The sequence below is a fragment of the Agelaius tricolor genome, unplaced genomic scaffold (genome assembly GCF_023055355.1).
Source record: "Agelaius tricolor isolate 1412-34295 unplaced genomic scaffold, bAgeTri1.0.p SCAF_35, whole genome shotgun sequence".
Classification (NCBI taxonomy): Eukaryota; Metazoa; Chordata; class Aves; order Passeriformes; family Icteridae; genus Agelaius; species Agelaius tricolor.
Genome location: NW_027269295.1, coordinates 4,971,284 through 4,999,027, shown reverse-complemented (window position 1 = coordinate 4,999,027; position 27,744 = coordinate 4,971,284). Strand labels below are relative to the sequence as shown.

The following is a 27,744-nucleotide window of genomic DNA, read 5'->3' as shown; positions in this document are numbered from 1 at the left end:
CTGTGATCTGGAGAACTCTGGGTTCCTGACTCACAGTGATGGGCACCTTTTGCTTTTGCCTCCCCAGTGCCCAGCGAGCCCGGGCGCTTGGCTTTCAATGTCGTGTCTTCCACTGTGACCCAGCTGAGCTGGGGTGAGCCTGCAGAGACCAACGGGGTGATCACCGCCTATGAAGTCAGCTATGGCCTTGTCAATGAGGATAATGGTAAGAGCTGGTTTTTGGATGGGACAGTCCAGCTAGGCTGAGGGGCTGGAGGACACTTCATGCAGGCTGGGCTGGCCCCAAACAGCAGCAGCAGAGCCAGAACAGCTCCAGCATGATTCTTTTGAGAACTGGGGTTTGGATGGGTCACTTCTTGATGGAAAGAGCACAGAAAAACCACCAGTCAGGATTTAATTATGCAAATGCCAAAAATCTCTGTTCTGTTCACTTACATAGTGTTTTATGTTGTTTTTTGTCCCATTCCATAAACTTAGTTCAAAGGTCTAGATGAAGGGGTGGGGTGCTGGGAAGGAGTTATTTGTGACACACCAGCAACAGAAGTGTTCTCCTGTAGTTGACTTCCGCATTGGATTTGGGAATTACCCTGAGCTCATGCTGCTTGTTGTGAGCAGCCCAAAGAGCTGCTGCACTTTTTCCCAGAGCCAGGCTGTATCCTGACTTCAAAATGTGGGGTGTTGTGGGGTCCTCTGTGCCTGGTGGGTGACAGGCATGCTCGTGCCTTGCAGTGCCCATTGGGCCCCTGAAGAAGGTGCTGGTTGAAGAGCCCAAGAAGCGTGTGGTGCTGATCGAGAACCTGCGCGAGTCGCAGCCCTACCGCTACATGGTGAAGGCCAGGAACGGCGCGGGCTGGGGGCCCCAGAGAGAAGCCACCATCAACCTCGCCACGCAGCCCAAGCGCCCCATGTCCAGTGAGTGCCAGCCTGGGCAGGGGCCACAGGGGCAGGAGCAGTGCTGGGGAGAGCTCCCCACCATCCCAGCTGTGACGGTGTTCACAGGGGTCTCACGCTGAGGGAACAGACCAGGATTTGACTCCATGTTTCAGAAGGCTTGATTTATTATTTTATGATATATATTACATAAAAACTATACTAAAACAATAGAAGAAAGGATTTTATCAGAAGGCTAGTTAAAAATAGAATAGGAAAGAATGATAACAAAGGCTTGTGTCTCGGAGTCTCTGTCCGAGCCAGCTGGGATGTGATTGGCCATTAATTAGAAACAACTAACATGGACTAATTAAAGATCCACCTGTTGCATTTCTCAGCAGCAGATAATCAAGGTTTACATTTTGTTCCTGAGGCCTCTCAGCTTCTCAAGAGGAAAAATCCTAAGGAAAGGATTTTTCATAAAAGATGTCTGTGACACCCAACTGCTTCCCCACCTCCTGTTTGCTCTGCTGCTCCAGCCATCCTGGGAATGCTGAGGGCCAGCCTGAACATTGTACATTTTTATGCTGCTTGTCTGGTTTTTTGCTGCTTGTCTAATGGCACTTTCCACCTCTCCTGCAGTCCCCATCATCCCTGATGTCCCCATCATTGATGCAGAGGGAGGTGAGGACTATGACAGCTATCTGATGTACAGCACGGATGTGCTCCGCTCTCCAGCTGGCAGCAAGAGGCCCAGTGTCTCTGATGATTCAGGTTCGTGTCTCTGAGCTTGAAAAGGTCATTTCTAACATTCATTTTCCTTAACAGCAGCTTTCAGCAATGAGCTTCACTGCTCCTTTCCATCTCTCAGGAGATCAAAGTTGTGGAGATGGTGGAAATCAGCCTTTGCAAAGCTCAGTAGCTGCATCCATGGGAACACTTGGCTGGTCACAGTGTAAATAAGGCCAGTGCCTCCTTATTGTAGCCATGGGGCAAAGAGAAATCGGTGTGGGGTGGGAGAGGAGCTTTTCATGGCCCTCCCTGCTCATCTTCCCTTTGTGTTGCCATTTGGCTGGACCATGAGACATCAGCAAACAAGCACCAGCAAAGGCACAAACCTCTGAGTCCCCTGGATGCTCAGGTCTAGGCCAAGCCAACAGGGGGGAATGCAGCAGTGCTGGGAGGGCACTGGCCTCTCTTACTCCATCCCTTCACTTGCTGAATGAGGCTGACTCCCTGGTCTTGTGCTGGGATATGAGCCATAAGTGAAATGATGAGGTGTGTCTGTAGGATCTTCTCTGGAGGGTTCTCCAGGGCCTGGGACCCAAGAGTGAGTCCCTGGTCTTTTGAGACCCAAGAGTGATGGGAACATCAGGAGTCCGACCACCCTGAGTGCACATCAAGGAGTGATGAAACCTCTCCTGAGCAGAGGACAATTGTTGCAGACTCTTCATTCAGGGACAGGCATGTGGTGGGACTTTGCCTCTCACCTTTTCTCATGAGGGACATGGGGCTGGAAAACAGCCCGGGGGTTGAGGAGCCCCCTGCATGTCACGCTCCCAGCACTCTCCACCTACCAGACGGCTGCACCACCTGAGCTCCTCAGCTCACACCTGGAACATGGGCTGTGAACAGGCATCGTCCCCACTGCTGCTTGTCCCTTCCTCTCCCAGCAAGCAGCACAGAGGTGGTGGGTGGCCCACCCTGACCCCTGCAGCCTGTGCCAACACCGGTGCTTGCGTTGTCCCAAAAGGCTCCAGGTGGAAATTTGTGCCATTGCTGGGGGAAGACCTGGACCTTCGCCGCATCACCTGGAGGCTCCCACCCGAAACCATTCCCCGCCTCTCTGGCAGCAGCCGCCTCTCCTCGGACACCGAGGGGCTCCTCCAGGAGGAGGACAGCGCCGTGGCTCCTGGCACTGCGAGGAGGAGCGCGACTCCCCGGCCCCAAGCAGGTGAAGGACGGCTCCGTTACAGCACTGAGTGTCCTGTCTCGTCCTGCTTTGAGCCGAGGGGCCTGAGGAGGGGCTCTGTGCCCCCTGCCTCCCCCTGTGTGCCCACCCTCGTGTTGGTGTGATCTGCTTCAGAACCTTGTCCTGGTGTGTCTGCTCACACGGGTGTCAAGGTAACCCCCATCTCGGCACGGACTTGGGAGCCTGCTAGCAAGTTGCTTCTACCAAAGGCTGGACCTTCGAGGCAGGAGCAAACTCAGATGATACCTGCTAAGTGCCACCTCCAAGGGCAGCTCTTCACAGTAATTAAGTGCCCTGAGCTTCTGGGGCAGGTGTGCTGGACTGTTAAACAGAAATTGCTCTCTCGTAGGTGGCTCATCTCTCCTAGCCTGCTGGGAGGGGATGGGGATTTGTTTGTCAAGGACCAGAACAACAGAACGGAGTTTGCTTTTCAGATCCAGCTGAGATGGGATCCAGAATAAGATCTGGAGGAACCTCCTCCATAAAGAGCCACTTTCCTTCTTTCACCTTCTTTTAAAATCTGAAATTATAAACCAGCGCTTGTGTCTAAGGGGAGATGTGAGAGAATGTGGCAAGAACCACAAGGCAGTGCCCCAGCAGGGCCGAGGTCTGGAGTTACCTTGGGCACCATGGGTGTGTCTGGTGCAGGGAGAAGTCTTTGTTTATCTCTTTCTTTCTGTGTCTCATGTTGGGTATTGTGGCTTGTTCTAAATGTAGCATTCCAGAATCACCTTCCAGAGTGGCTGAACCTGTGATTCAGCCAAGGTGGGGGGTGCACCATGACACCTCCTGCTTCGTCCCCATGGAAAGTGGAGCAGCAGCTTTGTCCACAGCCACGTTCCTCATGGTATGCCCTCTTCCACAGAGCACTTGATGAATGGCCGGGTTGACTTCTCCTTCCCTGGCAGTGGCAGTGGCACCCTGACCAGGACAGCCAACACCAGCTACCACCAGCTGAGCTCCCACATGCACCAGGAGCACAGGGTGATGGGCAGCTCCTCGCTGACAAGAGACTACTCCACAATGCAGATGGGGCATGGTGAGTACCACAGGGATGGGACCTGCCCTTCCCTTCCATCCCCATGACTGTCTTTGGACCTGCACCCTAAAGTCCTCATGGAGTGAGGACTGTGCTCACAGCTAAGGTGGCCTGTGACCTGCAGGTCTAGGAGGTCATGTCCCCACCACTGGTGTCTTGGTGCTTTGCTAAGGCCTCTCTGCTTCCAGACCAGTTTGGAAAGGGGTCCCACCCCTCACAGGCAGGGTGCTCAGGGAAGGGAGCTCCATCCTTATCCTCACACCATGAGGCACTTCAGGGAGAGCAGGTCTCCTCTCCTCACTCTATCCAGCAGTGTGGCTGCCTTTCAGCTCCACGTGTGTCAATCAGCTGGTGCTGACAGAAGGTGGCTTAAAGATTCTTCAAACCTGAGCCTTAAAAAGTCACCTGTGCAGGAGCCTGGGCTGAACCTGCTCTGAAATCTCCAATGGTGTTTTTCTCTTTCTTCTTGCACCATTTCTGTAGATTACCCAGGGACACTCCTCCCTCCCATCCATGAAGATGCTGGGAGGACACTCCGGCCCCGGGACGTGGGTTTCAGGAGCAGGGCAAAGGTGAAGGGTTACTACCCCAGCATTGGCTGTCGGGACTCTATAATCATGACTGATGGGTCCACAGGGATGTGCAAGTTCATAGGTACAGCCTGTGCAGTGTTTCCTCCCAGCCACACATCCCATAACAGCCCAGCCACCATCCACCCATGAGCTGCTGCCATCCACTGCTCACTCCAAACCTCCTCTCCATGGCTTGCTGTGTGCTGTGCTGATCTTCCTTCTGACCCAGCCTGCACCTCCATCACATCACCTTTCCATTTGCAGGTGAATTGCAGGTTTCAGCCCACCTGGACTGATTAACATTCACCACCACTGCTGCCACCGTGCTCTGATCACCCCATTGTCCCCATTCTCTTAATTCCTAACGAGCTTCTTGTTCTCAGTCTTACTCCACAGGCCTTTGGAGAGCTCTTGGGAGAACCTGTGCTCCTTATGAGATGTCCCTCTGCAAGCTCCCTGTCAGCGAGGGGCTTCAGTCCCTGAGTGTCACCTGGGAGGCTGCTGCTCTCTCTGTGAGCCTTGTTTCCCAGTGGGATGAGCTGAGAAGCACTCAGATGTGGTCCCAAGCCTCATGAACATGAGGCCTGAATCATGAAGCCTGATTTAGCTGTAGATTAGGGCCAGTCTTAATTGATCTGCACCTGATGAAGTCTGTGAAGCTTCTGGCAGACTGGACAGGGTGCTTAGGGATGAGGAAGGTCACAGCCAGCACCAGGCCCCTTCTCTGGGCTCTCTGCCACAGGGGCACATTGCTTACATTAACTTGTCCCACCCAAGCTTGGCACCCTGAGGCTGTGGGACATCCCTGTGGCTGTGCAGAGCCAGCCAGTCCCCCTCATGACAGGTCAGCTTGCAGAGATGACATCTCACCACGTCCTCCCTGAGCCATCAGGACCATGCCATGTTTGCCTGTGCCACCCCCTCCTCTCCCCCAGCCCCCTTAGCCACAATCCCCAAAACCTCCAGCCTGATGTTCCCTTTCTGCCTCAGACTCCAGGAAGCCCCTGGGCATCCCTGACACCCCCACCCGCCTGGTGTTCTCTGCCCTGGGCCCCACGTCGCTGAAGGTGAGCTGGCAGGAGCCGCGCTGCGACAAGGAGGTGCAGGGCTACAGCGTGCAGTACCAGCTCCTCAGCGGAGGTCAGTGGGAGCCACTGGGGCTGGGTGCGAGTGCTGAGGGCTGCTCTGGGGCTTCTGGCTCTGGATGACCCTGCTCTGAGCCAGGGGGATTGCACCAGATGATCTCCAGAGGTGCCTTCCAGCCTCAACCATTCTGGGATTCAGGATCCTAAATCTGCTTCTTGTCTAGCTTTTTTTTTTTTTTTTTTTTTTTTTTAAGGAAATGTTGCAGCTACCTCATAGCTTTCATTCCCTGTTTCTCCTAGAGGGAGAGCAAGTCCTGGAGTTGCTTGTAGAATCATCTCTCCTCCAAAAAAAAAAAACCCTTTTGACTGATTCTCTCTATAAGCCCAAACAACTTACATGAATTTTTTTTAAACACATGGGACTGGGAAGAAGGATTGAAGTGAAAATATATTATTTTTACATGAATCTCAGGGCAGTATTACTGAAAATATAATTCTTTTGTCTGAAACTCTTTGAGTTTTCAAGAAGATGATTTTTGTCCCAATCCTTTTTTGGAAAGACATCTCATCCTGCACTACCCATTGCTGGTGGCATGGTGTGATGCAGGTGGTTGGGGAAGGACTCTGGATGGCTTTTGCATGCAGTTTGTTTGAGACAGAGTTTAGGTGAAAGTTGCAGCTCTTTGTGCCTGCAACGTGCTGTTGACATCTCTTCCCTGTGTGTCCCAGGAGAGGTGCACAGGATCACCGTCCCCAACCCCAGCCAGAACTCGGTGGTGGTGGAGGACCTGCTGCCCAACCACTCCTACATCTTCAAGGTGAAGGCGCAGAGCGAGGAGGGCTGGGGCCCCGAGAGGGAGGGAGTCATCACCATCGAGTCCCAGGTGGACCCGCAGAGCCCGCTCAGCCCCGTGCCAGGTGAGCTGCTGGGGACAGGAGGGTGGCTTTGATGGCTGTGCTGCTGTCTGCAGTGCTGGCCTGGCTGTTTCCTCTTTGACACATCCTTGTCAGGATCTCTCGCTGGTCAGAGTGACCCTGAGAAGAGTTCAAAAGTCTCTTTTCCCAGTCTGGCACTTGAAGAAGGTGTCAGGCTCTTCATTTCTCAGTCTCAAGGTTGTTTATTGTACCTTATCTATAAAATTCTTTCTCCTGCCCTGCTGAGGTCCATCCAGCAGGACAGTTCCAGGCACTCTGCCCGCCCCTGGGGCGGTGTTCTGTCCTTATACTAAAAACTATGTGTACAATGTTTACAATTATTTCCCAAAACCTATCACCTATGTTAGACAGGGAGCTTCTACTCTAGACCAATCTGTAAGTGCCAACATCACAGCAGAAGACGGAGGCCAAGAAGGAGGAGGAGAAAGGCTGGACACGTCCAGATCCCTCCATCTTGCCCCCCTGAATCCCCATTCTAAAAACCCCAAATCTACTTTTTCACCTTGTGATAAATTCACTATCATTCTACTTAATTTGTCATGGCTTGCAGATCTTCATCTAAGGTTGGTAATTTGCTCCACGGGCCATAATCAAAACCACAGGCATTTTTGGGCTCTGTGCCAGGGTCTCTGAGCCCCCTGGCAGGGGTCTTGGCTGCTCAGGACAGCCAGAGGGATGTTCTGGGTCCTCGCACATCCTCACCTCTCTTTTCCTTCCTCTCAGTTTGGGACCAGGACCTTCTTCCCCACACACTCACTTCACACTCTTTGTCCAGGAAGCTGAGCCCTTCCAGCTCATTCCATAAATGCTCTGTTCAGATCCTTCCCAGGCTCCCTTTGCTGTTATTCTGACGTGTCCCCTGTGCCTTGGCAGGTACCCCCTTCACCCTGAGCACCCCCTGTGCCCCTGGACCCCTGGTTTTCACTGCCCTCAGCCCGGATTCTCTGCACCTCAGCTGGGAGAGGCCCCGCGAGCCCAATGGGCCCATCCTGGGCTACAGGATCACCTGTGAGATGCTGCATGGAGGAGGTACAGTGTCAGCACAGCTCCCTTGTGCTGAGCACCAGACACCTCCAGCTAAGGCAGCAATCTGCTGCATTTTGGCTGGGACCAGTAGAAGAGTTGTGTGCAGACAAAGTGGGGGCACGAGGCTGATGCCAGGCCTGGGAGCTGGTGGCTCCTGACACTTTGTGCCATTGTGTGGTCTGGTCTAACAAATGTGGTGGGAAGAGGAAGGACCTCAGCCAAAATCCCATGGAGGTTGTTAAGGTTCCCCACTGCAGTGAAATGGGGTTGTTTTAACCCTCAGTAGAAGTGGGTGCAGTCCTGCAGCCTGTGGGTTGTAAAGCTCAGGGACAGCTGAGGCAGCGGAGTTGAGGGGTTGTGTGTTTGGAGGGACCATCACTCTGGTCTGTCTTCACCACTCTGTGTCTCTGGATTAGGGGAGCCCAGGACAATCTATGTCGAAGGAGACAACCTGGAAACCACCCTGACTGTGCCCCACCTGAGTGAGAATGTCCCATACAAGTTCAAAGTGCAAGCCAACACCACCCAAGGCTTTGGGCCAGAGAGAGAAGGCCTCATCACTATTGAATCTCAGGACAGAGGTACAGTACCCTTGTGTCTGTGGAGGTGCAAAGAGAAACCTCTCAGAGCAGGGAGCACAACTCCTGCAGTCACTTTCCAGCTCTGGCGGTGACTCCATGCTCCATGAAAGACATGGAGACAGTTTTCCATAAGGCCAGTGCTGTGCCTGGTGAGGGAAGATTCCTGAGCTTGCTGGTGCTCACTCCGCAGTGTTGAGGAGTTGGAAGCTCTTTGCTATTTCTTGACTGACTTGTCCCTTTTCCTTCTCCCCAGGTGCTTTCTCCCAGTTTGGAGGACAGCAGTACATGAGAGAAGTTTACAAATTCCCCACTGAATACACCACCAAAACCAGCATCAGCCATTCCTCTCTGGATCCCCACTTCACAGGTAGGGGCTCATTGTTGCTTTGCAACCCACAGGAAACAAAGGGTATTTCTGCTTGTCCAAAGGTCTGAGGCAGCTTTTATCAGGTGGGATTGAAGAGGGTCAGCCCTTTTCCTCCACTGTGTTCCTGCTTTGCCCCAGGGAGAGCTGCAGCCATTTCCACACGTGCTGCTCAGTCCTGGAGGGAATGCTGTATTTGAGAGTCCTCCAGGACTATCATTAGGGACCAAATCATAGCTCTTCCTGCAAGATTCAATCTCTTCAGAGCAGACAGAAACAGAGCAGTGGGACAAACATCTTTATTCCCATCAAGGTAGTTGTCCCATGTTATCCCACTTGAGCTCATGGGTTCATGCTGCAACACAGAGAGCTTAGGAGCTGTCAGGAGATCCTGATATAGCAGAGCACTGGGTCACTTGGTGTGGAGGTGTTCACAGGGGTCCCAGGACGAGGGAAGAGATGAGAATCTTGACTCCATGTTTCAGTAAGCTGATTTATTATATTAAAAGAAAATTATATATTAAAACAATACTAAAAGAATAGAAGAAAGGATTTCTTCAGAAGGCTAGCAAGGAATAGAAAGGAATGATAATAAAATCTTGTGACTGATCAGAGAGTCTGAGACAGCTGACTGTGATTGGCCATTAATTAAAAACAACCACATGAGACTGATCAAAGATGCACCTGTTGCATTCCACAGCAGCAGATAATTATTGTTTACATTTCATTTCTGAGGCCTCTCAGCTTCTCAGGAGAAAAGGTCCTAGTGAAAGGATTTTTCATAAGATATGTCTGTGACAACTTGGTGTGGAGAGGTCCCTAAATGCCACTTCCTATGATGGAAAACTCCTGCCTGGAGCTGTGGAGCAGAGCAGACCCTGTTCCCTGTGACCCCACCCGTGGTGCCTTCCCTTGCAGACGGGATGCTGGTGACCACCCAGCACGTGGAGAGCTCCAGCAGCACCCTGACCCAGGAGTTTGTGAGCCACACGGTGATGGCCAGCGGGACCCTGAGCCAGCAGCTGGAGAGGCAGTTCTACGAGGCCTGAGCCAGGGAGGCCGAGCACCAGCAGGACTTCTGGGATCAGTGCCAGCATTTTATGGAACAACCCAAAGGTGCTTCACCCAGGTGGTGCCTGGGCAGCTCCTCCTGCAGGCACAGACCCTCTCAGGCACTCCAGGCTCTGCACTTCTCCTTTGGAGCCCAGCACACTCAGAGCTCTGGCACAGCTGGGTGGGTAAGCTCATCCTCCAGGGCAGAAATTGGGGTGTCTCCACGGCTTCAGCCTCCCCAGGTAAATGGAATGAAATGATTTTATTGTCAGTTCCACGGTTTTGAGAGGATCTCAGATGTCAAAACCATGATTTGTAGAGGGTCACCATTTCCATTTTTGCTCCAAGCTCTCTGGTGACTCACCTGTTCACTAGAGTTGTTTTGTTCAGTATGGGGGTTTTTATGAGAGCTGCAAGGTAGGGCTTTGGGGTAACCTGTGCTTTCTTATTGCACCTATTTGTGTCTGTCCTTTGCTGCTGACATTTGGTACCACAATAGCAAAGCCTAACCTTTCACTTGTGTTGCGTTACTTGATGGCCTCAGATGCTTTTTTTTTTTTTTTTGCATACAACATTGTACAGTTTACATAGTATATATATAAATATATATAAATGTATTTTATTATTTTATAAAAAATGGAGGTGGATGAGATCCACCTCCAATGTGGAGGCTACACAGGGGCTGTGGCTGCTGGGAAACAGGAATAACTGGAAGCAATGAGTTAAGGGCTTGATCCAAAGGCCTCTTGAACCCTTTGATGATGCTGGTGGGCTCACCTTGGACCTTGTATCCTTCAGCCCCAGAGGCTCCAGTAGAAGGCTGCAAGGGCGCAGATCCACCCACTGCAGAACATCGCCCAGCTGGAGCATTTGGACACAGAAGGGCTGGGAGCTTCCTGGAGGTGTGGGATGGGAACTGTGCTGGGATTCCTCACACAGCTGATGTGGACAGGGTGAGATTTCAGGGCAGAAGATGTTGGGTACCCTTTAAAAGAGTTTTTGCCTGGCAACAAGATCCATAAAGGAACCTGTGCTCCATCAGTAAGCACAAAAGAAGAGCAGGCCTGGAAGAACAGGCACTCCCACTGTCCTGAACAAGTCTGAGACTTCTTCAGCTTCAGCTCCCCTCACACAGGGCTGGGCTGAGCTGAGACCCTGCTGGGTTTGATGTCCCAGTGCAGGGCAGGATCCCTGGAGGCTCCCTGGCCTCTGCCAGGGACAGCAAGCAGTGCAAGCTTTCCCTGGTGTGTCCCAGCTGCATGGGAGCAGGTCAGGAGCCTGCCTGGAGCAGCAGCTGACACTGCTCTGGGTTAGAGCTTCCAACCAAAGCAGCAGCTGCCTGGGCCCCTGGCAGCATCACCAGCCTGCTTTGATCTCACAATGAACCTTGGCTTTTTTTGTGGTTTTCTTTATTTCTTTTTTTATTTCCTTTTTTCTTTTGGACTCTGAAGAAGAGCTCACCACCCCAGCTCCTTCTCCTCTTCAGGCTTTTTATTTCACAGGGGGAAGGGCTGTACACCTTTCAGCCAAAGATGGATGTGGGTAAACCAAGTCCACAGGAATCTCCATGACTGCAGATGGAGCTGGGTCAGTTTTGAACTTGGCTCCAGGGATCCTTCACCAACCCTGAGGTTTTACCGTGCCTTCAAGAAGCACTTATTTCTCCTGAGCAAGTGCCAGGGGCATGAGGCTGCCTCCCTCCCTGCTCCCTTCTTGCCTGGGGTTGGGATTTTGTCTCCTCCTGCTCAAGGACTCCGTGACCCTTTGGGATTCATGCCTAAACAGGGAGTTTCTCAAGCATTTTAACCAAAGATGATCCTGTTCTCCAAGAGCAGAGCCTGGCCCATCATCTGCTCTCCAGGGAATCAGGCCTTCCCCATGCACATGCACTAACCTAGGCCTGTCTTTTTTAATTTATCTGGTTTTGTTGGAATTGGTGCTGTTTCAGCCTTTCCAAGATAGATCCAGAGCAGGTCTTTGATCAGATGGCTTCCTCTTGCACTCAATAAATATTTTCTCTATATTCTGCCTCTTTATTGCTGATTTTTTTTTTAATAAAATAAAAAATCCCTCTTCCCCCTGCTATCCTCCATCTGCAGCAGATGCAGGGCAGGGGCAGAGGCAGGAACTTCTGCCAGGTGTCAGTGCCTGCTCCTGCACTGCCATCCCCTCCTGTGACTGCAGCTCTGCTCCTTACACCAGTGCAAACTGGAATTAAACCAGTATCCTCTGAGGAACAGTCCCAAGTGATTTTGGCACACACAGGCACAAAACACCTATGCAAATGCTTTGCTTTTATTAGCTAAATGATGCAGATGGACAAACTGATCCCCTTGGGGGGGGAGGCAATGCCAGCCCAAGGTTCCCAGGGGAGGTGGTCACTCCTCTACATGGACAGAGCCTTTGCCCCTGCTGAGGGCTTGGTGAGGTAGAAGGTGGCTTTGCCACTGTATTTCTCCTGAAAAACAAGAGGAGCAGTTGAGGCTGGGGGCTGCCAGAGCTGGGGGGAGAGGTCCTGCTGGTCAGTTCCACACTCTGCCCCCACTCTTCACTGAACTGTAACTCCTGGTCGTGTTTCCTCTCTCCCACCTCTGCCCCTTCTTTCCCCCTCCTCCAGCTATTTTCACGATCTCATAGAGCAGTAAAATGATGTTCTGCCTTGTTCACAGGCCCCATGTCCTGACATCCCCATTCTGCTGGAATTTCCAGCTACCTGAGCATGCCAAGGTGCTGAGTTAGGGAACACTGGTGATGGCACTGAGATCTTTCCCAGGCTATGACTGCCAGTGTTCAGCTCAGGAGTACCCAAGCTCAGCTCAGATCCCTTTTCCGTGGATGGATTTGGCCTTCCTGAAGTTCCCCAGCACCTTTTCACTCCCTTTCTCAATGCAAAGAGGTCCTGGGGCAGGCTCTGTGACTGGCACAGAGTACTGAACTGCCTGCAGGAGCTCAGTGCATCAACAGGCTCAGGGCCATGGACGGGCTCCACCAACCACAAATGGCTCAGGAGTGACAGTTCCACAGTGTCCCTGTGCTGTGCCCCTGAGTGTTTTCTTGGGATCTTTCAGTCTCCTGGGGCTTTTCTGCCACATACCTGGATGTGCTTCTTGGCTCTGTCTGCAGCCCCAGCCTCCAGCAGTGTCACCGTGCAGCCTCCAAAACCTCCCCCAGTCATCCTGCTGCCATAAACCCCATCGACTTCCAGGGCTGCTGCCACCAGCTGGTCCAGCTCGGGGCAGCTCACTTCATAGTCATCCCTGGAGAGAGGAGAGCCATGCTCTGCCCTGTCCTGCACCCTGGGCACAACCGCTGCACCCCTGACAGCTCCAGCTTGTGTCCTGTGCAGCCACTGCCATGGCAGCAGTGCTGGGTGCTGCAGAGCCTGGCCCAGCTGTCAGCATCCTCGATCACCCTCACCTGAGGGAGTTGTGGCTCTCCACCATCAGCTTCCCGAAGGTCCTGTAGTCCTTGTTCTGCAGCGCCTGCGCTGCCTCTTCTGTCCGTGCTATCTCGCCGATGACGTGCCTGGCCCGCCGGAACACCTCATCCCCCAGGCGGCTCCTGGCCTCTGCAGGGACATTGGTGTTCCTGCAGCAAAGCCTCACAGCCTGCAGGATGCTGCAGGGCTGCATCCTGCAACCATCCTGTGCCAAAGCTTCCCTGCCCGCAGCACATCCCATCACAGGGTGCGCGCCCACCCGCCTGCCCCAGGTCTCAGCCCAGGGGGCACCAAGCTCTTGATGCCCCAAGGAGTGACCAGAGGTGAGGGGAGGGCTGTCCCCACCTTCCAGCTCGGCCATGGTGGCATCCCTGAGGCTGGCCTTGCCCAGGGCCGCTGCTGCCTCCTCGCACTGCCGCCGGCGCGTGGGGTACTCGCTGCCCGTCAGCGTGTGCCGCACGTTGGAGTTGGTGATGAGCACGGCCAGGCTGGGATCGCTCAGCGGGACAAGCACGGTGTGCAGGGACCTGCAGGGACAGCTCAGCCATCTGCCCGCCCCCTGCCCGCCCGGCTCTCAGGCACCCGAGTGAGGCTACGTGGCAGGCAGATCCTGAGCTACAGAGGCAAAGTCCAGGTGGTTTGGGATTTCACTCCAGCACTTCACTCCCTCCCAAATATTAGTGCCATAATAGACCCTAAGGACCATGGGAAAGACAACCCAGGCAAGCAGCAGAAAGGTTGCAGGAGGAGGAATCAAGACCAGGAGGAATAAAAGCGCAGGCTGCCCCGCCCCCATGACGAGGTTTTGGGCTGGGTTCAAGGGTTAACCTCTCCCCGCACTCCTGCCCTCAGTTCATGGCCACAGGGCCAGCTCAGCCCCAGCTGCTCAAGGAGCTGAGCACAGCACAGCGAGCCCAGCCCTGACACTGACCGGCAGTCGATGAGCAGGGCGTGGCCCTCCCGGCCCATCACGGAGATGAACTGGTCCATGATCCCACAGGGCATCCCAGCAAACGTGTGCTCCGCCTTCTGGCACGCCAGTGCCTTGGCTGCCAAATCCCCATCGTCTGTGCCACAGCAGAGACACACAGGTTAGCAGCTCCTGCAATTTTGTCCCTTGCCTGGGAGCAGGGGAAGCAAACATGGAGGTAAAGGGTTGTTTTCCTGTGGAATGGGGTTTTGCAGCTGCAGGTGCTTGTTCCTGCACCCCTGCATGGCCTCTATGCCAGCCTGGACCCTAGATCCAGCTGGATGTGATAATTGACACTGGTATTTCAGGTATCTTGATTTTTGGGGCCATTAGGGAGGGGAGAGGATGCTCCCAAGGGAACTTCATCTTATCTCCCTGGCCAGCCCCAGGAGTGGTCCATGGATTTTAGAGGTCTGGGCAGGTCAGGCTGGATGAGCCAGAGGAGCCACATAGGCAGGGCAGTGCCAGCTGGGGAGTTGTTACCCGCTCACAGCAGCATTTTCCCAAGGGCTGTGGGACCTAGCTAAGGGCATCCCACTCATCCTAGCTCCCACCTAGAAGCAGATGCCAGGGCCAAGAACAGGCTGCTGCCTTACCAGGGCAGAGCTGCTGCAGGAAGGTGTAGGTGGCCACCTCCAGAGAAGCTGAGCTGGAGAGGCCCCCGCCCAGGGGGACGTCACTGGCCATGACAGCGCTGAAGCCTGGCACAGGACCACCTGCAGGAAGAGAAGCAAAGGGAGGAGGGGGGCCATGAGCCCCTGCAGGGCTTTGTGTGCCCCACAGCTCACAGGGAATGGCACAAGGAGCCCCTGTGCAACATTCAGAACACAGGGTGACCCACAGTAGAGTGTGACCCTGCAGCCCCCCAAGCACGGGAACCTTTGGAACTGAGATTGAGTTTGCTGGAGCCTGGTCCTGGCAGAGCTGCAGGATTACACAGACACCACAAGAGCCCCTGGAGCACTCCAAAGCTGGATGTGAACAGCAGTTCCCTGCAAGGGGGGCTCTGACCCACCCCTCAGCCCGGCCTTACCCCGGTAGTGCTGGATGACGCCCTTGACGTAGTTGGCCCAGTGGGGCTGCCCCGGGCTCAGGGGGCTGCTGGCAGTGGGAGCCGGGAACTGCACCTTGTGGGGCTCATCTGCCTCTGCCGAGGTGGTGATGATGGAGATGGTCTCGTCCTGTGTGGGGGCTCCCACCAGCACCGTCCCCAGATGCAGGGCCTGGGGATGGGGAAGGTGGGCTCAGACCCTGCAGCACCCCTTGGAGCATCCCCACAGGTGGCAGGTGACAGCTGTGGCTGCTTCAGCCCACAGCTGGAGCATCCAAGTGTTCTCTTTAGCCCCCCAGAGCTCCCGCTGCACACTCTGGCTTGGCACAGAATTAAACTTCCTGCCTATTTACTGACCCACTGGGTCAGCCTTCCCACTGAATGTGCCTGACCCCCAGCTCAGTGCCGGGTGCTGCTTGTTGGGCTCAGGGGGAGTGGTAACCACGCCAAGAATGGGAGAGGCTTCGGGACGTTTCCTTGTCTGTCAGGGAATTCAGCTGACCTGCTCCCACGCTCCTCGGCCTCACAGTAATTATCTGTAGATTTGATTTAAGACTGAGTGGGGACTTTGCCGCTGAGCCAAAGCGGCTCGGAAGGAGCAGGAAGCTCCTGCTGTTCTGAGCCATCTCTGCCACCAAAACATCGCTCTCTGGGAACGGGAAGTTGTTTGACGGGGCTGCAAAAAAAAGGCTTCAGCCTCTCGGAGAGGTGGTTGGGAAGAGAATCTCATGCCCGTGAAGCGATGAGGAGTTGGTCTGCAGGGGGGGCTGCAGCAGGTCCGGCTCCGAACCCCGCGCTCTGGGCAGGGGATCCCGAGGATCCCTCAGGGTCCTGGGTGGGCTCGCCTGGAGGGGACATCCCGAGACGGGGATGGGAAGGCGGTGGCCGAGCACCCCCGTGAGCTGCCAGGAGGACCCGGAAGGGTGACACGGCGAGAGCCCGGGGCCGGGCGGCAGAGCACGGCCCTTACCATGGGCAGCACGAAGCCGTCGTTGTAGTCGGTGTGCTCCCCGATGAGGTTGACCCGGCCGGGAGCCCACACCGCCAGCAGCGCCGGACCCCCGAAAGCCTCTTCGTGCACCCGGCGAGCGGCCGCCAGCAGCGCGGACGAACCGGGCTCCGCCATGGCCGAGCTGCACCGCCCCGGATGGGTCCCGCACCGCCCCCGAGCGCCCCGCACCGCCCCGAACCGCCCCCAGGAGTCCCGCACCGCCCCCGAGAGCTCCCCGAACCGCCTCGAGCCCCCGCACCGCCCCGAACCGCCCTGAGCGCCCCACACGGCCCCGAGCGCCCCGGGAGCCCCAACCGCCCCGAACAGCCCCGAGCGCCCCGAACCGCCCCGGGAGCCCCGCACCGCCCCGAGCGCTCCGCACCGCCTCTTCTCACGGTCCTGGGAATCGCTGTTCGTGCGCATCCCTCCGGACAGGGCGAGCGCTCGTCCACACACCCCGAGTGTACCTGCGGCGGGGCCGGCACCGAAGATTTATAGCACATATACCCATATCCCAAAGCCTGTCCTAATACACGTAGAGATTAATACGTGTTTGTTTTGCACATGTGTCTCATATATGCGGGTTCTGCCTATGCAATGTATGGAATTTATGTATCTGTACAGATCAATAGGTGTGTGTGTGTCACTGTGTTACACCAATGTACAGCAGCGTCTGTGCTTTCCGTTTCAAGTGCACGTACACCTGTGTGTGTGTGAGGTTCCTCCCGCCCGTGGGGCCGGGCTGCTCCGCTCCGCTCCTGGGGCGGGGCCCGTTCCCCATTCCCGGTTCCCCTTTCCTGGTTCCCGGTTCCTGGTTCCCTGTTCCCCGTTCCCGGTTCCCGGTTCCTGGTTCCCATCCAGCCGCCGTCGCGGGATCACCTGGCCCTGGGGGACGACAAGCCCATGGCCAGGAAGGAGCCGCTGCTCAGCGCCCTTAAAGGTGAGCGTGGGCCCCCGGCCCCTGTGCGAGCCTCTCCTGGCCGCGCTTGGTACCGGTCTGACCGGACCGACGGCGGGGCCGCGCTGGGGCTCCCCGGGCCAGCCCCGCCGCCCGACCGTGGCTTTGGGGAGGTTTATCCGCGTTCCTGCCCGGCGCAGCGGCGGCAGCCGGGGGGGGGTCGGGCCGTGCTGGGGTGTCGGATCCCCCCGCGGGGCCGTGCAGAGCTGTAGCCCCGGTACCCGCTCCCCTCTCCCGGGCTGGGCACCCACGGTGCTGCCGCTCTCTCTCCTCCCCGCAGGAGGGGTGCTGCGGCTGCGGGAGGGCGGGGGGCCCTGCACGGACACCTCGCCGCACCTCGTGTCCCTCTGCCAGCTGCTGGAGAGCATCCTGCGCAAGGGGCTCCGACGTGAGTGACCCTTCGTGCCCGGGCGGGCGGTGGCAGCGTCCCCGGGCCCGCGGCGAGGGGTCTCGCACTCCCTTTCTCCCGCAGAACCGGCCTGGGGATTCCGCCGCAGGGATTACTGGCACTGGCTGGAGCAGCTCCCCGCGGGCACCAGCGGCCGGTGAGCGTCCCCGAGCTAGGCCGGGGTGAAAATCTGAGCCGTGGTGGCGTCTGTCACCATGAACGACACGCTCACCCCAAAGAGCCCAGGCGCAGGGAGGGTGCTCGGTGTGCGGCCAAAGCTGCTTCCCCTCTCCCCGAACAGGCCGGAGCCCCTGTCCGTCAGCATCCGGAGAGCCGCGGGCTGTGAGCGGGCGCGGACGGCGCAGGGCCGCGGGCGCTGCTTTGTGCGCTTGGCCCTGCAGGGGAAGGTGCTGGCGGCGGCCGTGGGGCAGCTGGCACGGACCCCCCGACTCCTGGAGGTGCGCACCCGGGGGGAGCTGCTGCCCACGGGAGGTGGGCTGTGAAACAGAGGCGTAACCTGTGCTTTTCACTGGCTTTCAGTTTTATGATCCAGGGAGCTCCATCCTCGGCAGTGAAGATCTCCGGGGTAAGATGGTGGCTCACCCGAGGCAGGATGCAGCCTGTGTTATGGCACTGCACTGCTGCTGCAGGGGAGGGGGAAGAGTCCACTGTGATTTTTCTAATCCAAACTTAGCGCTGGAATCTAAATACATTGCTGCAGTGATGGAGAAAAAACCCAAACAAACGTGTAAATATTTAAACATGATTTGAATCCATCTAAGGTTGGCTTTAGTGTCATGGGAAAGGAAAATTTCTTCTGAAGTATCTTCCACATTATTCATTTGTACCAAGGATTCTGGCTTAAGCAGACCCAGTCTGGCTTTGAGGAGAGGCCGTGTTGGATCAGTCTGGGCTGAGAGGTGGCACGGGGGTTTAAATGGCTGCATTGCCTTGACAGGCTGCAGCACTCCATCCATCCACAGCCAGACTCTTTGGGGGGCCAGGCCAGGGTGGAAGCCTTTAATCTTTTGATTATGATAAATAACCCCATGTTAAACCTGTACATCAATGGTTTATAAATCAGCCGTGCTGCTGGTGCATGAGCAGATTGCAGACCTGGCAGTGTGATTGCAAGGTTTGTGTAGGAGAGCCTGGGCAGCTTTGCTGTGCTTCTAAGGGGAGAAATAGTCAGTGGCATTTGCTGCAAGTCTTCGTCTGAATTTTGGGAAAAAAGGTACCAAGCTGCCCCTGTGCCAGCAGCAGGAGCCTGGCATGAGCCCCCAGCAGCACCTGGGTGCATGGTGCTGGGATGCTCTCAAGGCCTCGCTCCCAGGACTCATTAGTTACACTGAAAATGGCTTCATTCAGTCCTCTGCCATGCCCCTGTGAGGCTGTGGCTGCCAGGAACCAGCAGTGATGCTGCCTCTCTCCATCCCCATCCCTCTGCAGAGCCGTTCCTCTCGCTGCTGCTGGTGCTGACAGAGATAGATTTCTCCCTGGACCTGCAGGTGCAGTGGTGAATCAGTGGGGTGGTGACCAGCACAGGGCTGCCAACGTGGGGCCCTGGCCCCTTCCCTGACACTCCTTTGTTTGCAGAATTGCAGCTTCTTGGATGAGAGCTGGCTGCTGCCGGTGAGAGCCCATCGGGAGCTGTCCTTCCGCCACCTGGCCCTCCCTGAAAAGTCAAATGAGGAAGATAAGGAACAGTTTGGTGGGGAGGGATTGCCACACACCCCGGGGTGAATTGGCTCAGGTTCACCAGGATGAGCAGAGCTGCCTCTGCTATCGAGGCTGGATCCTGCTGGGTACCTGCAGCATCACCAGGAGCAGATCCCAGCATTCCCAGGAGTAAAACCAAGCAAGAGAAGCACCCAGGCCTGAATCTCTGATATAACTGAAGTTTTCCCATGCTCCCTTCCCTGATTTCTTGCCCAAAAAATCCCCATTTCCCTAGGCTGACACAGATTACGCATCAGTTGGTTTGCTCAGTGAAACATCAGTGTGTTACTGAGAACAGCAGGAACGCCTTCATGTCTTTTAACGATGAAGAGCATGCCTCCACCACCTTTTAAACCCAAAAGAATCCCCAAAAAGCTCGAGGCAGCTTTGGGACCGGCCAAGGCGTGCGCTGAGCCATGGTGGTGCTGCAGAGCCCGGGATGCCGCTGGCTTTGGGGCATTTCTGACAGGCAGTGCCCCCGCTGGCCACGGCTCAGGCCCGGCTAATGCGATGTGACACTGAGTGCTCTGCACACAGCAGCGCCTCTGGGGAGGGACAGCTGCGTCCCCTGGCTGCGTGGGGACATGTGGGGTGAGGCAGGAGGGCTCTTCAGTGAGTTAAGGGTTTGCTGTTGCTTTGCCATCCCATCCTTAGAGCAGCTTTGTCCCTTCAGGGTCTGGGCACAGCCCAATCCTGAGAGAGGACAGAGACAAGCAGCCACTGATGGTCCCAGCTCAGCCTAGGGCACTGGGACTTGCCTCTCCCTGGGCTCCCAAAGACCTGGCTTGGCATCAGTGCCAGAAATTATCCAGGGCATGGGGCTCCTTGGATGTCCCACGGCCATTGCCACTGTCACCATCCACTCTCTTGCAGGTGTGCAGTATTTACGAGACAGTCCCATGCCGAGCCCTGGGGATGGTGCTCAGGTAGGAAGTCTTGATCCTCCTCTCCACTCTCCAGAGGGATCTGGTCAGCACAGCCCTGAAAGTGCCCCAAAAAGGGAAATAAATATCCTGCTGAGAGCATCGGGGCTGTCTCGGGTGCTTTTCTCCCCATCAGCTCAGCCTTGCCAGTATCTGCTGTCCATGAGGTAGCTTTTCCCTGCATTCAGTGTATGGGTGAAATGTCATGGATGGTACAAAAGGGGAGCCAGGCAGGGTCCCTGGGGCTGAGTTGAGGCTCGGCTGCACCCCCAGGTACGTGGATGGCCGAGTCTTTGTCACCAAGGTGCTCCCCGGGAGCCAGGCAGAGGTGGACGAGGTGGTGCTGGCCGGTGACATCCTCGATGAGATCAACGGCTGCTCTCTGAGATCCGCCTCCCCCGGGCAGGTGGGTGGGGACAGCGGGCTGGGCTGTCCCCTCTTCTGCCCCCTGCTCCCCTCTGCTCCTTCCTCCCTCCCTCCAGGCCGGGGCTGTGCTGCAGAGGCTGAAGGGAGAACCGCTCACCTTCCGCCTGCTGCGGTGGCGGTGGCACGACGGGAGGGTCTTTGAGCCACTGCTGCCCTACCTGAAGGCCCTGAAGGAGAAGGAGCCCCAGTTCCAGCTGCAGCACAGCCCCCGGCCCAGGGGCGAGGGGCAGCCCCGGCAGCTGCAGGGGGGCAGGTGGGTCTGTGCCATGGGCAGCCCCCAGGCTGGCACTGGGGCAGCCCTGTGCCCACGCCATCCCTGATCTCTGCTCCAGGCTGTGGGAACAAGGCTGCCCCCATGGCCTGGAGGTGAGCAGGGGGCTGGGAGCATCTTCCCCTCAAAGAGCAGCAGGAGGGATGTGTGGAGTCCTTCCTCTGATGCCCCCGAGCCCTTTTCTCCCCAGGCTGCTCTACAGCCTTCGGTTCCTGGGCCAGACCAGCGTTGGGACGGTGAGGCTGTGGGGCAGAGACCTGCCAGGGGGTGAATCATCTCTTCTGGAGTTCTCTTCACGTGTCCAAGGGTTATTCCCTCCTTCCCATTCCATTTCAGTATGGTGGCAAAGAGGTGCTGGAGGGGGCCATCCCTGCTGTGCTGGAGAGGAACTTGGCAGCACGGGTGAGCAACAGGGCTGGGGACATCGTGGGAAGGGCTCTGTGAGAGAATGCAGGCCATAGATATTTTTTCCAGCTCCAGGTTTACTTGGCTTGGCTGAATATTTGCCACCCCATCACCCTGTGGGGTTTTTTCAGGTCAGAAGCATCTCAGCAGCCAGGATAGGAAAGGGCATTAAGGAAAAAATGCAACCACATGCAGGAAAGCACTTGGAAAACTCTGGGAAAGCTAAGCCTGATTCCAGGGGTGCTTTAGGGCTCAGGTCCCTGTTGTTTGAGCCTCTGGGCATTTGTAAAAAGATTGAAGTGTGGAAGCACTGGGTGGTGGGGAAAAAGGGGCAGCAGAGAGAAAACTTGAAAAAGCTGAGGCTGACTGTGCTTCATCACCTCTGCATTTGGATAATCTCTGGTGAGTGTCTGATTAAAAACAGAGCTCAGGGCTGTGCTGATCAGGGCTTCTTCCCCCTCATCCCCCTGCAGGAGGTTTTATTTGATGTGAAGGAGGCAGAAGTCCTTGTGCGGGAGAAGGCTTCTTCCAAGGTGAATGAGTGACATCCAAGGTCTGGGAATCTGGTGGCATGGGGAGCACAGCTGGGGATAGAATAAACCAGGAACGGGGCTGACAGGGCCTGACCAGAGCCCCAAACAGCCCCTCCCTGAGCCCTGCACAGCTCCTGTGCTGCCATCCCTACCCCTCCCTGTCCCTGCACAGCTCCTGTGCCCCCATCCCTACCCCTCCCTGTCCCTGCACAGCTCCTGTGCTGCCATCCCTACCCCTCCCTGTCCCTGCACAGCTCCTGTGCCCCCATCCCTACCCCTCCCTGTCCCTGCACAGCTCCTGTGCCCCCATCCCTACCCCTCCCTGTCCCTGCACAGCTCCTGTGCTGCCATCCCTACCCCTCCATCTCCTGTGTGGGACGCTGCACATGGAGCCCCAGGATCTTCGCCTTCTGTGTGCTGTGAGTGCTGCCTGTGGGTCCTGGCAGGGCACAGAGGGATGTGGCTCTGGGAAACCTCTGAGTGAGGCCCAAAGCAGCCACAAGGTCCTGCTGTGGCGGGAGGCAGGGCTGGGCTCGGAGCTGGCTGGATAATGGATGTGTTTCCATTTTTAGCTCTTCCCCCGAGAGCCCTGACGGGAGCACGTTCGACTGCCTGGTGTTTGCATCCAGTTCTGAGCAGGAATGCGAGGAAATCATCGGGAGAATCGGTAAGGGAAGGGTTTAAGGCTTCAGCTGCCATCAGTCACACCGTGGAATACCAGGAATTCTGTTCTGGTTCATCACATGCAGGATCTGACTTAATTCCTTTTGTTGAGGTTACTAAGCTGAAGAGATATTTTGATATTTTTCTGATGTGGGGTTTTTTTATAAAGGACCACTTGACAATGATTTTATTTTAAGAAACAGCTTCTAGGCATACCCAGCTGCTTCATTGTTTCCAGTAAGGACTTGGAGGAAATACTGTTTTCAAGGGATGTTATTTTAAACGTACTTTTCTTGCAGGAGCTGAGGCTCCTACTGCAGCTCAGCACCAAACAAAAAAAAATCCTAGGACTTGGAATCTTTCATTTTCAATTGGCCTAAATGCAAGCTCTGTGGTTCTTCCTGAATTACATGGGCCACTGAGGATCCTCACATTTCCCATGGGGACATTCCTGGCAGCCAGGGTCCCTGTTGAAAGGTGATTGACCTGAGATCACTGAGCCTCACCCAGAGTTTGAGCTGGTGCTTAACTTTGTGTCTAAGTTGTGAACCTAATTACTTTGTATCAAATGAATATTTTCTCCTACAGCTTTAGCAAAAAGAGGAAAATACTTGTTTAAAACCTATCATTTCAGAACAGGATTGTGGCAGGACTCTGCTGTGAGGCAGGGGCTGGGTTTGCTCGGAGCAGCGTAGGACAGGGAGGTGAGGAGGAGGAGGCTGTGAGGAGGTGCTGAGGAGTGCCCGTTCCTCCAGCTGCAGGATTTAAGCGCACAGAGTGGTTTGTCTGAGGGAGAGGAGCACGATGAGGCGCCACCGGCCCAGCAGCAGCTGAGGGATGCAGGCCCTGCCTCCCGAGCGAGTTGGGATGGATTTCATGCTCTTCCCTCACCACGGTAGCAGGAGACCCTCCTCTTCCTCACCATCCTGGGTGGGAGATCACAGGTACTGGAACCTGGTGGGGACTGCTGCTACTCTTGCCCCAGAACAGCAAATTTCCACTGGAATAAATCAAGCCGGGCTGGCTCAACCACTTCGCTGTGCTGCTTTCTGTGACAGCTCCAGCCTGACTCGTAGAGCCTGTTCTGGCAGGGCTGAGCAGCCTTGCCCTCCAAGCTCAGTGTTAATTACCTCTGAGCACTTTCCTCCACCACAGCCCAGCAGGGCCTGCCTTAGCCCAGCCTGAAGTGAAGGTTTGGGTTCAGTCACATTCCATCCAAAAATCTGGATGGGAAACGAGAATCCCATGGAGCACCCAACCCGTGTGCTCAGCAGCCCATCTGCTCCCAGGGTGCTCAATCAGCTGCTCCCCGTGCAGATCCAGGACTGGCACAGCCCAATCCCATGGGAACACTCCCCAAGTGCTCGGGAACTGTCAGGTGGTTTTGCTTCAGCCAGACCAGCCATAACTCCAAAATAAACTTTCCCATCCACTACAAAGGAAGAAAGAACTTAGAGCTAAGCTTGTGCTCTGATCAGAGAAAAATGCCCCAAAAAGCCACTGCAGCCTGGACCAGTCCTCCTGACCCCTAACAGCTGTAGGGCTCCACTCTCCCCAGGCACAGCAAGGACTCAAGCTGCACAAAATCTCCAAAATACTCCAAAAGTTCTCCATTCTGGTGCCAGTAGAAGTTTAGTTGCCACAGCAGCAGCCCAGGATTACAGGAATCTGTAGGAGGCAGAAGCTTCTTCAAGCCCATTCAAACCAAATGACAAAGACTCCTCACATGTGAATGTAAAACATTTAATTTAAAAATGTTGACACTACAATATATAAAATAGCTATTATAAATGCACATAGTGTATTCTATAGCTGCCAGGTTTACGTTTTTAGGAAACTGTAAGTTACACTGTGGTTAAGACTTGAAGTTTCACCCTCTGAAGGAAGTCCACATTTGATCACAGTGATGCATGGTCAGACTAACAGCCCCAATTGTTAAACACTTGGATCAAGTCATAACCAGTTTTATTGCAAAAGGACCCTGTACACATTTATATCAATTCTAGTACCTTACAAGTTTATCTACCCAACAAGTCATTAACATACAGAAACATGCATGAGAAGCAAGAAAGAACACCCATCCCTTCTGCATATTAGCAACTTGTCACTCCCGAGCCCGAGGCTCAACATCACTGAGGTTTATGTGAACAGTCACTTTTAGCATTCATCCTGAGTGAAAGATGGAATGACTTAAGTACAAATGCAACATATTATAAACAATTTCTTACAAAAAAAGTCACAAATTAAAACCAAAGTATTTTACAGAATTAACTACAAAACACCATAAAAACAGCCTTCACTTAAGCCCTCTCTCCCCGTATCCTGCGAGCCAACTGGATATCTTTGGGCATGATGGTGACTCTCTTGGCATGGATGGCACACAGGTTTGTGTCTTCAAACAGACCCACCAGATATGCCTCGCTGGCCTCCTGTTTCAAGAGCACAAGAAACGTTGTTAAAAACGCTCAGCGCAGCTCCCCCGGCACCGCAGCCCAGCCTGCCCTCGGCAGTACCTGCAGAGCACCGATGGCCGCACTCTGGAACCTCAAATCTGTTTTGAAATCTTGGGCGATTTCCCTGACCAGCCGCTGGAAGGGCAGCTTGCGGATCAGCAGCTCCGTGGATTTCTGGTAACGACGGATCTCACGGAGCGCGACGGTTCCCGGCCTGGATGGAAGAGGGAGGAAGGGGCGGTGAGGCGGGGCAGGGGCTGCGGCAGCCGGGGCCGAGCCGAGGGCCTTACCTGTAGCGGTGAGGCTTCTTGACGCCGCCGGTAGAGGGGGCGCTTTTCCGGGCCGCCTTCGTGGCCAGCTGCTTGCGCGGCGCCTTCCCCCCAGTGGACTTGCGGGCGGTCTGCTTTGTACGGGCCATTTTTCCTCACTTACCTACAGAGACACACACGCGTCACACCGGGGCCCGGCTATCCCCGTGACCCCCAGGCCCGACGCCGCAGCGGCCAATTTCCTCACGCTCCAAATGCCCCCCTCCCCCGCGGCGGGCAGGCGGCCAGCGGCCTCCCCCGGGACGGGGAGGAGGGGTAACGGTTACCCCGCCGCCCCCGCCTCGCGGCCCAGCCGCTCCCGTCCCCGGGGAAAGCCGACTGAGTCACGCCGCCTCCTCCTTCCTCCCGGGCCGCCCCGGGGTGGGGGGGGGGAGGGAGGTGCAATGGTGGGGGATGGGAACCGGCCGTGACTCAGGGCACGTAGGCAAGGCCCGGCCTGTCCGCCGCGCTCCTAGAGAACCCAAGGCCGCGAACGGTTGCGCAACACCTCCGCCCGTTTCTAGACGCGTCCGCTGTTCGGTACTTACCGGTAGGAAGAGAAGGAAGCGCCGGTGCCGGTAGCGCTGCGCGCCGAAGCCTCTACGCCGTGCTACTGCCGAGCCGCTCCTCAGCCGCCGCGCCGCTCACTGCGCCCTCCCCGCCGCGGGGACACGCACTTTATAGTGGGGGCGCGCGCGTGGCGCGGTGACGTCACAATGCCTGTAAGCAACGCGCCGCGCTATTGGCCGGGACCTCCGCCGGCGCCGTCGCGTCACCACACACAAAGGCCGTGCTCCGGTTCCCCGGCGCTGATTGGGCGCGCGACCGGGCGCTGATTGGTTGTTAAAGTAGGCGTCCGATTGGGTGTTGAGGGATGAGAAGGATCCAATCGGTGGCGGGCGGGCGCTCTGCGCGCTGATTGGACGAAACGGGGTAGGGTTTGGATCCTACCCTTTGTTGCGAAGCTCCACAATGGGAAGTCAATAGGAGCGGGGCGAGCGGCGGCGGCGCCGCGGGATCCCCCGGGCACCCCCGGCCGGTCCCGGCCGCCCCCGCCGTGGAGCGCCAGCCTCGGCCTGCAGAGCAGAGGCGCCCGGTGGGGGCTGCGAGCGGCGAGGGCCGGGCCGCGGGGTCCCCCCGCCTCCGCCCCCTCTCCCCCGGGAGCCGCCGGTGTGCGGCCGCTCCGCACCGCGCTTGGGGGCGGCCGTGGGGCGAGCGGGGGCCTCGTAAGGGGAGCGGGTCTGGCAGCGCCTCCGGCACATCTTGCCCGGGTTTGTCCTTCCAGATGCCAAGGAAGGGCTGTCACGGGACCTGGATTGGCAGTGGGCAGTGGGGCTGGGATGCGGCTGCCTCATGTCCGAGCCTGACCTTTGGCCCTGCGGAGGGAGCGTTCAGGAGCTGGGGCTCAGCCCCTCTGCGCTGCCCTTCCCCAAATCACACTGATCTGTGGGTCACCTTCACCCCCAAAGTGAGTCACAAAGTTTCATTGTGAGTAGAAATCCAGAATCCGTGCTCCCTGTTGGTGCCATCTTAGCATTTATCTTCCTAAGATAAATAACAAGTCAATAATAAAACTTGTCTTTTGGGGAAAACTGCTGCCTTAAGTTATATCTTGACTTATATCACTATTTTACTGTATTTGCCCTGACTGTGGAGGCAGGTCCCTGCGCCCACGGGAAGGCTCCCAGGATCAAGAAGAACAGGTCCCAAATGCCCTGGAGTTGTAGCACGTAGGATATGCAGGGAACACAGACGCTCCTGAAGCTGTCCCTGAGGATCCCAGAGTGGAGAGCAGCTGGGATCACCCACTCTCTGCATGAGGCTCTGCATCCTCGGCCTCTGGGCTCAGAGGATGGCAGGACCAGGATGGAGCTTGGCACGTTGGGAATGTGTTGGGAGCGTGTCCTGCTCCTCCGTGTCCGGGCTGCCACTCAAGCAAACGTGGCACCGTGGTGTGACAGGGCTGTCACGTGTGCCCGGGCTGTTGCTGCCCAAGGGACGTCATCTCCCCTGCCTCTGGTCCTCATTTTCAGGTTCATTTTCTCTCTTCTAAAGGAAAATGTTAATTATTTATCAGACGCAAAAAGCTGGGAGGTGTGGGTAAACACTCACTGCACTGTTTTGGAAGGTGGAAAAGCAATAATGTCTCTTTCGTCCGAGTTGTTTACACTTAGGGAAAACAAAATTTCTGGTGGTAACAGCTTCTAATACATTTAATTTGTTACTTTTGAGAGCTCCCTGCCCTGTCACTAATGCCAGGAGGCCGGGTGAAACTTTGTTACCAGGAGTTCAGAGTCACCTTAATTATTACCTTTTCCAATTTCATAGCAGTGGCTACTTAGACTTCTCACTTTGGAGATACTTAAGATTTTTTTGCTCTACAAAACCCTGGAGAAAAGCCAGGTGTCCCCTGGGGTGGAATAGGATGAGGAGCAGGTGTACACACAGAAGCTAAGGAAGGCAAACCAGCACAAGTTAGCAGAGGTGAAATAAGTACACCCTGGGCACATCAGCTGGAGTGTCCTCAGTATTTCCCCACGGCCTGGCAGGGTGTGTGCCAAGGTGTGAAACAGCTGGAACACAGTGTCAGCACCAGGGTGCAGAGTAAACACCAGCCATGAGGGACTGGAGCCTGTGGCATCCAAATCCCTTTGGACAAAGTGCAGGTTGGGGGTGTTCTCAGTGTGATTCCTCAATAATTGAGTGGCTTTTCCAGCAGGTTCATGGCTGACAGTGGCTCTGGTTGGG

The 27,744-nt window shown here is 55.8% G+C and overlaps 3 protein-coding genes and 1 long non-coding RNA gene across 8 annotated transcripts in view; 2 read left to right on the top strand and 2 right to left on the bottom strand.

Annotated features, from left to right (window-relative positions):
• ITGB4 (integrin subunit beta 4) overlaps positions 1–11,521 on the top strand; it is a 31,533-nt gene extending 20,012 nt beyond the window's left edge. For 3 of the 5 annotated variants that reach the window (XM_071452764.1, XM_071452765.1, XM_071452763.1), the window contains 12 exons: positions 68–205; positions 730–912; positions 1,513–1,644; positions 2,624–2,824; positions 3,708–3,881; positions 4,365–4,535; positions 5,444–5,593; positions 6,268–6,456; positions 7,348–7,503; positions 7,917–8,081; positions 8,335–8,448; positions 9,364–11,521. In XM_071452764.1, coding sequence (XP_071308865.1) covers positions 68–205; positions 730–912; positions 1,513–1,644; positions 2,624–2,824; positions 3,708–3,881; positions 4,365–4,535; positions 5,444–5,593; positions 6,268–6,456; positions 7,348–7,503; positions 7,917–8,081; positions 8,335–8,448; positions 9,364–9,494 — 1,904 coding nt within the window. In that variant the 3' untranslated portion in view covers positions 9,495–11,521. The remainder of the gene's footprint in view (positions 1–67; positions 206–729; positions 913–1,512; positions 1,645–2,623; positions 2,825–3,707; positions 3,882–4,364; positions 4,536–5,443; positions 5,594–6,267; positions 6,457–7,347; positions 7,504–7,916; positions 8,082–8,334; positions 8,449–9,363) is intronic. The other 2 variants (XM_071452768.1, XM_071452766.1) reach the window with 2 other exon arrangements.
• Positions 11,522–11,775: 254 nt separating this feature from the next.
• GALK1 (galactokinase 1) lies at positions 11,776–16,982 on the bottom strand. Its single transcript, XM_071452780.1, has 8 exons — positions 15,929–16,982; positions 14,941–15,130; positions 14,504–14,623; positions 13,869–14,004; positions 13,283–13,464; positions 12,916–13,066; positions 12,593–12,755; positions 11,776–11,956 (listed from the first exon to the last, which is right to left on the bottom strand). The coding sequence occupies exons 1-8, from the start codon at positions 16,370–16,372 to the stop codon at positions 11,885–11,887; spliced, it is 1,458 nt and encodes a 485-aa protein (XP_071308881.1). The 5' UTR covers positions 16,373–16,982; the 3' UTR covers positions 11,776–11,884.
• A 3,523-nt stretch (positions 16,983–20,505) lies between these two features.
• LOC139602697 (uncharacterized) lies at positions 20,506–23,053 on the top strand. Its single transcript, XR_011683401.1, has 6 exons — positions 20,506–20,616; positions 20,825–20,870; positions 20,971–21,036; positions 21,513–21,572; positions 22,145–22,239; positions 22,991–23,053. It is a non-coding gene; the product is annotated as an uncharacterized lncRNA (long non-coding RNA).
• A 909-nt stretch (positions 23,054–23,962) lies between these two features.
• H3-3B (H3.3 histone B) lies at positions 23,963–25,697 on the bottom strand. Its single transcript, XM_071452782.1, has 4 exons — positions 25,545–25,697; positions 24,979–25,120; positions 24,749–24,902; positions 23,963–24,664 (listed from the first exon to the last, which is right to left on the bottom strand). Exons 2-4 carry the CDS (start codon positions 25,104–25,106, stop codon positions 24,536–24,538), a joined length of 411 nt encoding a protein of 136 aa, XP_071308883.1. The 5' UTR covers positions 25,107–25,120; positions 25,545–25,697; the 3' UTR covers positions 23,963–24,535.
• Between the last annotated feature and the right edge of the window lie 2,047 nt (positions 25,698–27,744).

Excerpts from the sequence above, each read along its gene's own strand:
- GALK1 (XM_071452780.1), bottom strand. The coding sequence starts at position 16,372 with ATGCGCACGAACAGCGATTCCCAGGACCGTGAGAAGAGGCGGTGCGGA. Across the intron at positions 15,131-15,928 it reads ACGGCTTCGTGCTGCCCATG|GCCCTGCATCTGGGGACGGT; the intron begins GTAAGGGCCGTG and ends CCCCATCCCCAG. Across the intron at positions 11,957-12,592 it reads GAGCCAAGAAGCACATCCAG|GAGAAATACAGTGGCAAAGC; the intron begins GTATGTGGCAGA and ends CTTGTTTTTCAG.
- H3-3B (XM_071452782.1), bottom strand. The coding sequence starts at position 25,106 with ATGGCCCGTACAAAGCAGACCGCCCGCAAGTCCACTGGGGGGAAGGCG. Across the intron at positions 24,903-24,978 it reads AAGAAGCCTCACCGCTACAG|GCCGGGAACCGTCGCGCTCC; the intron begins GTAAGGCCCTCG and ends TCTTCCATCCAG. Across the intron at positions 24,665-24,748 it reads CGGCCATCGGTGCTCTGCAG|GAGGCCAGCGAGGCATATCT; the intron begins GTACTGCCGAGG and ends CTCTTGAAACAG.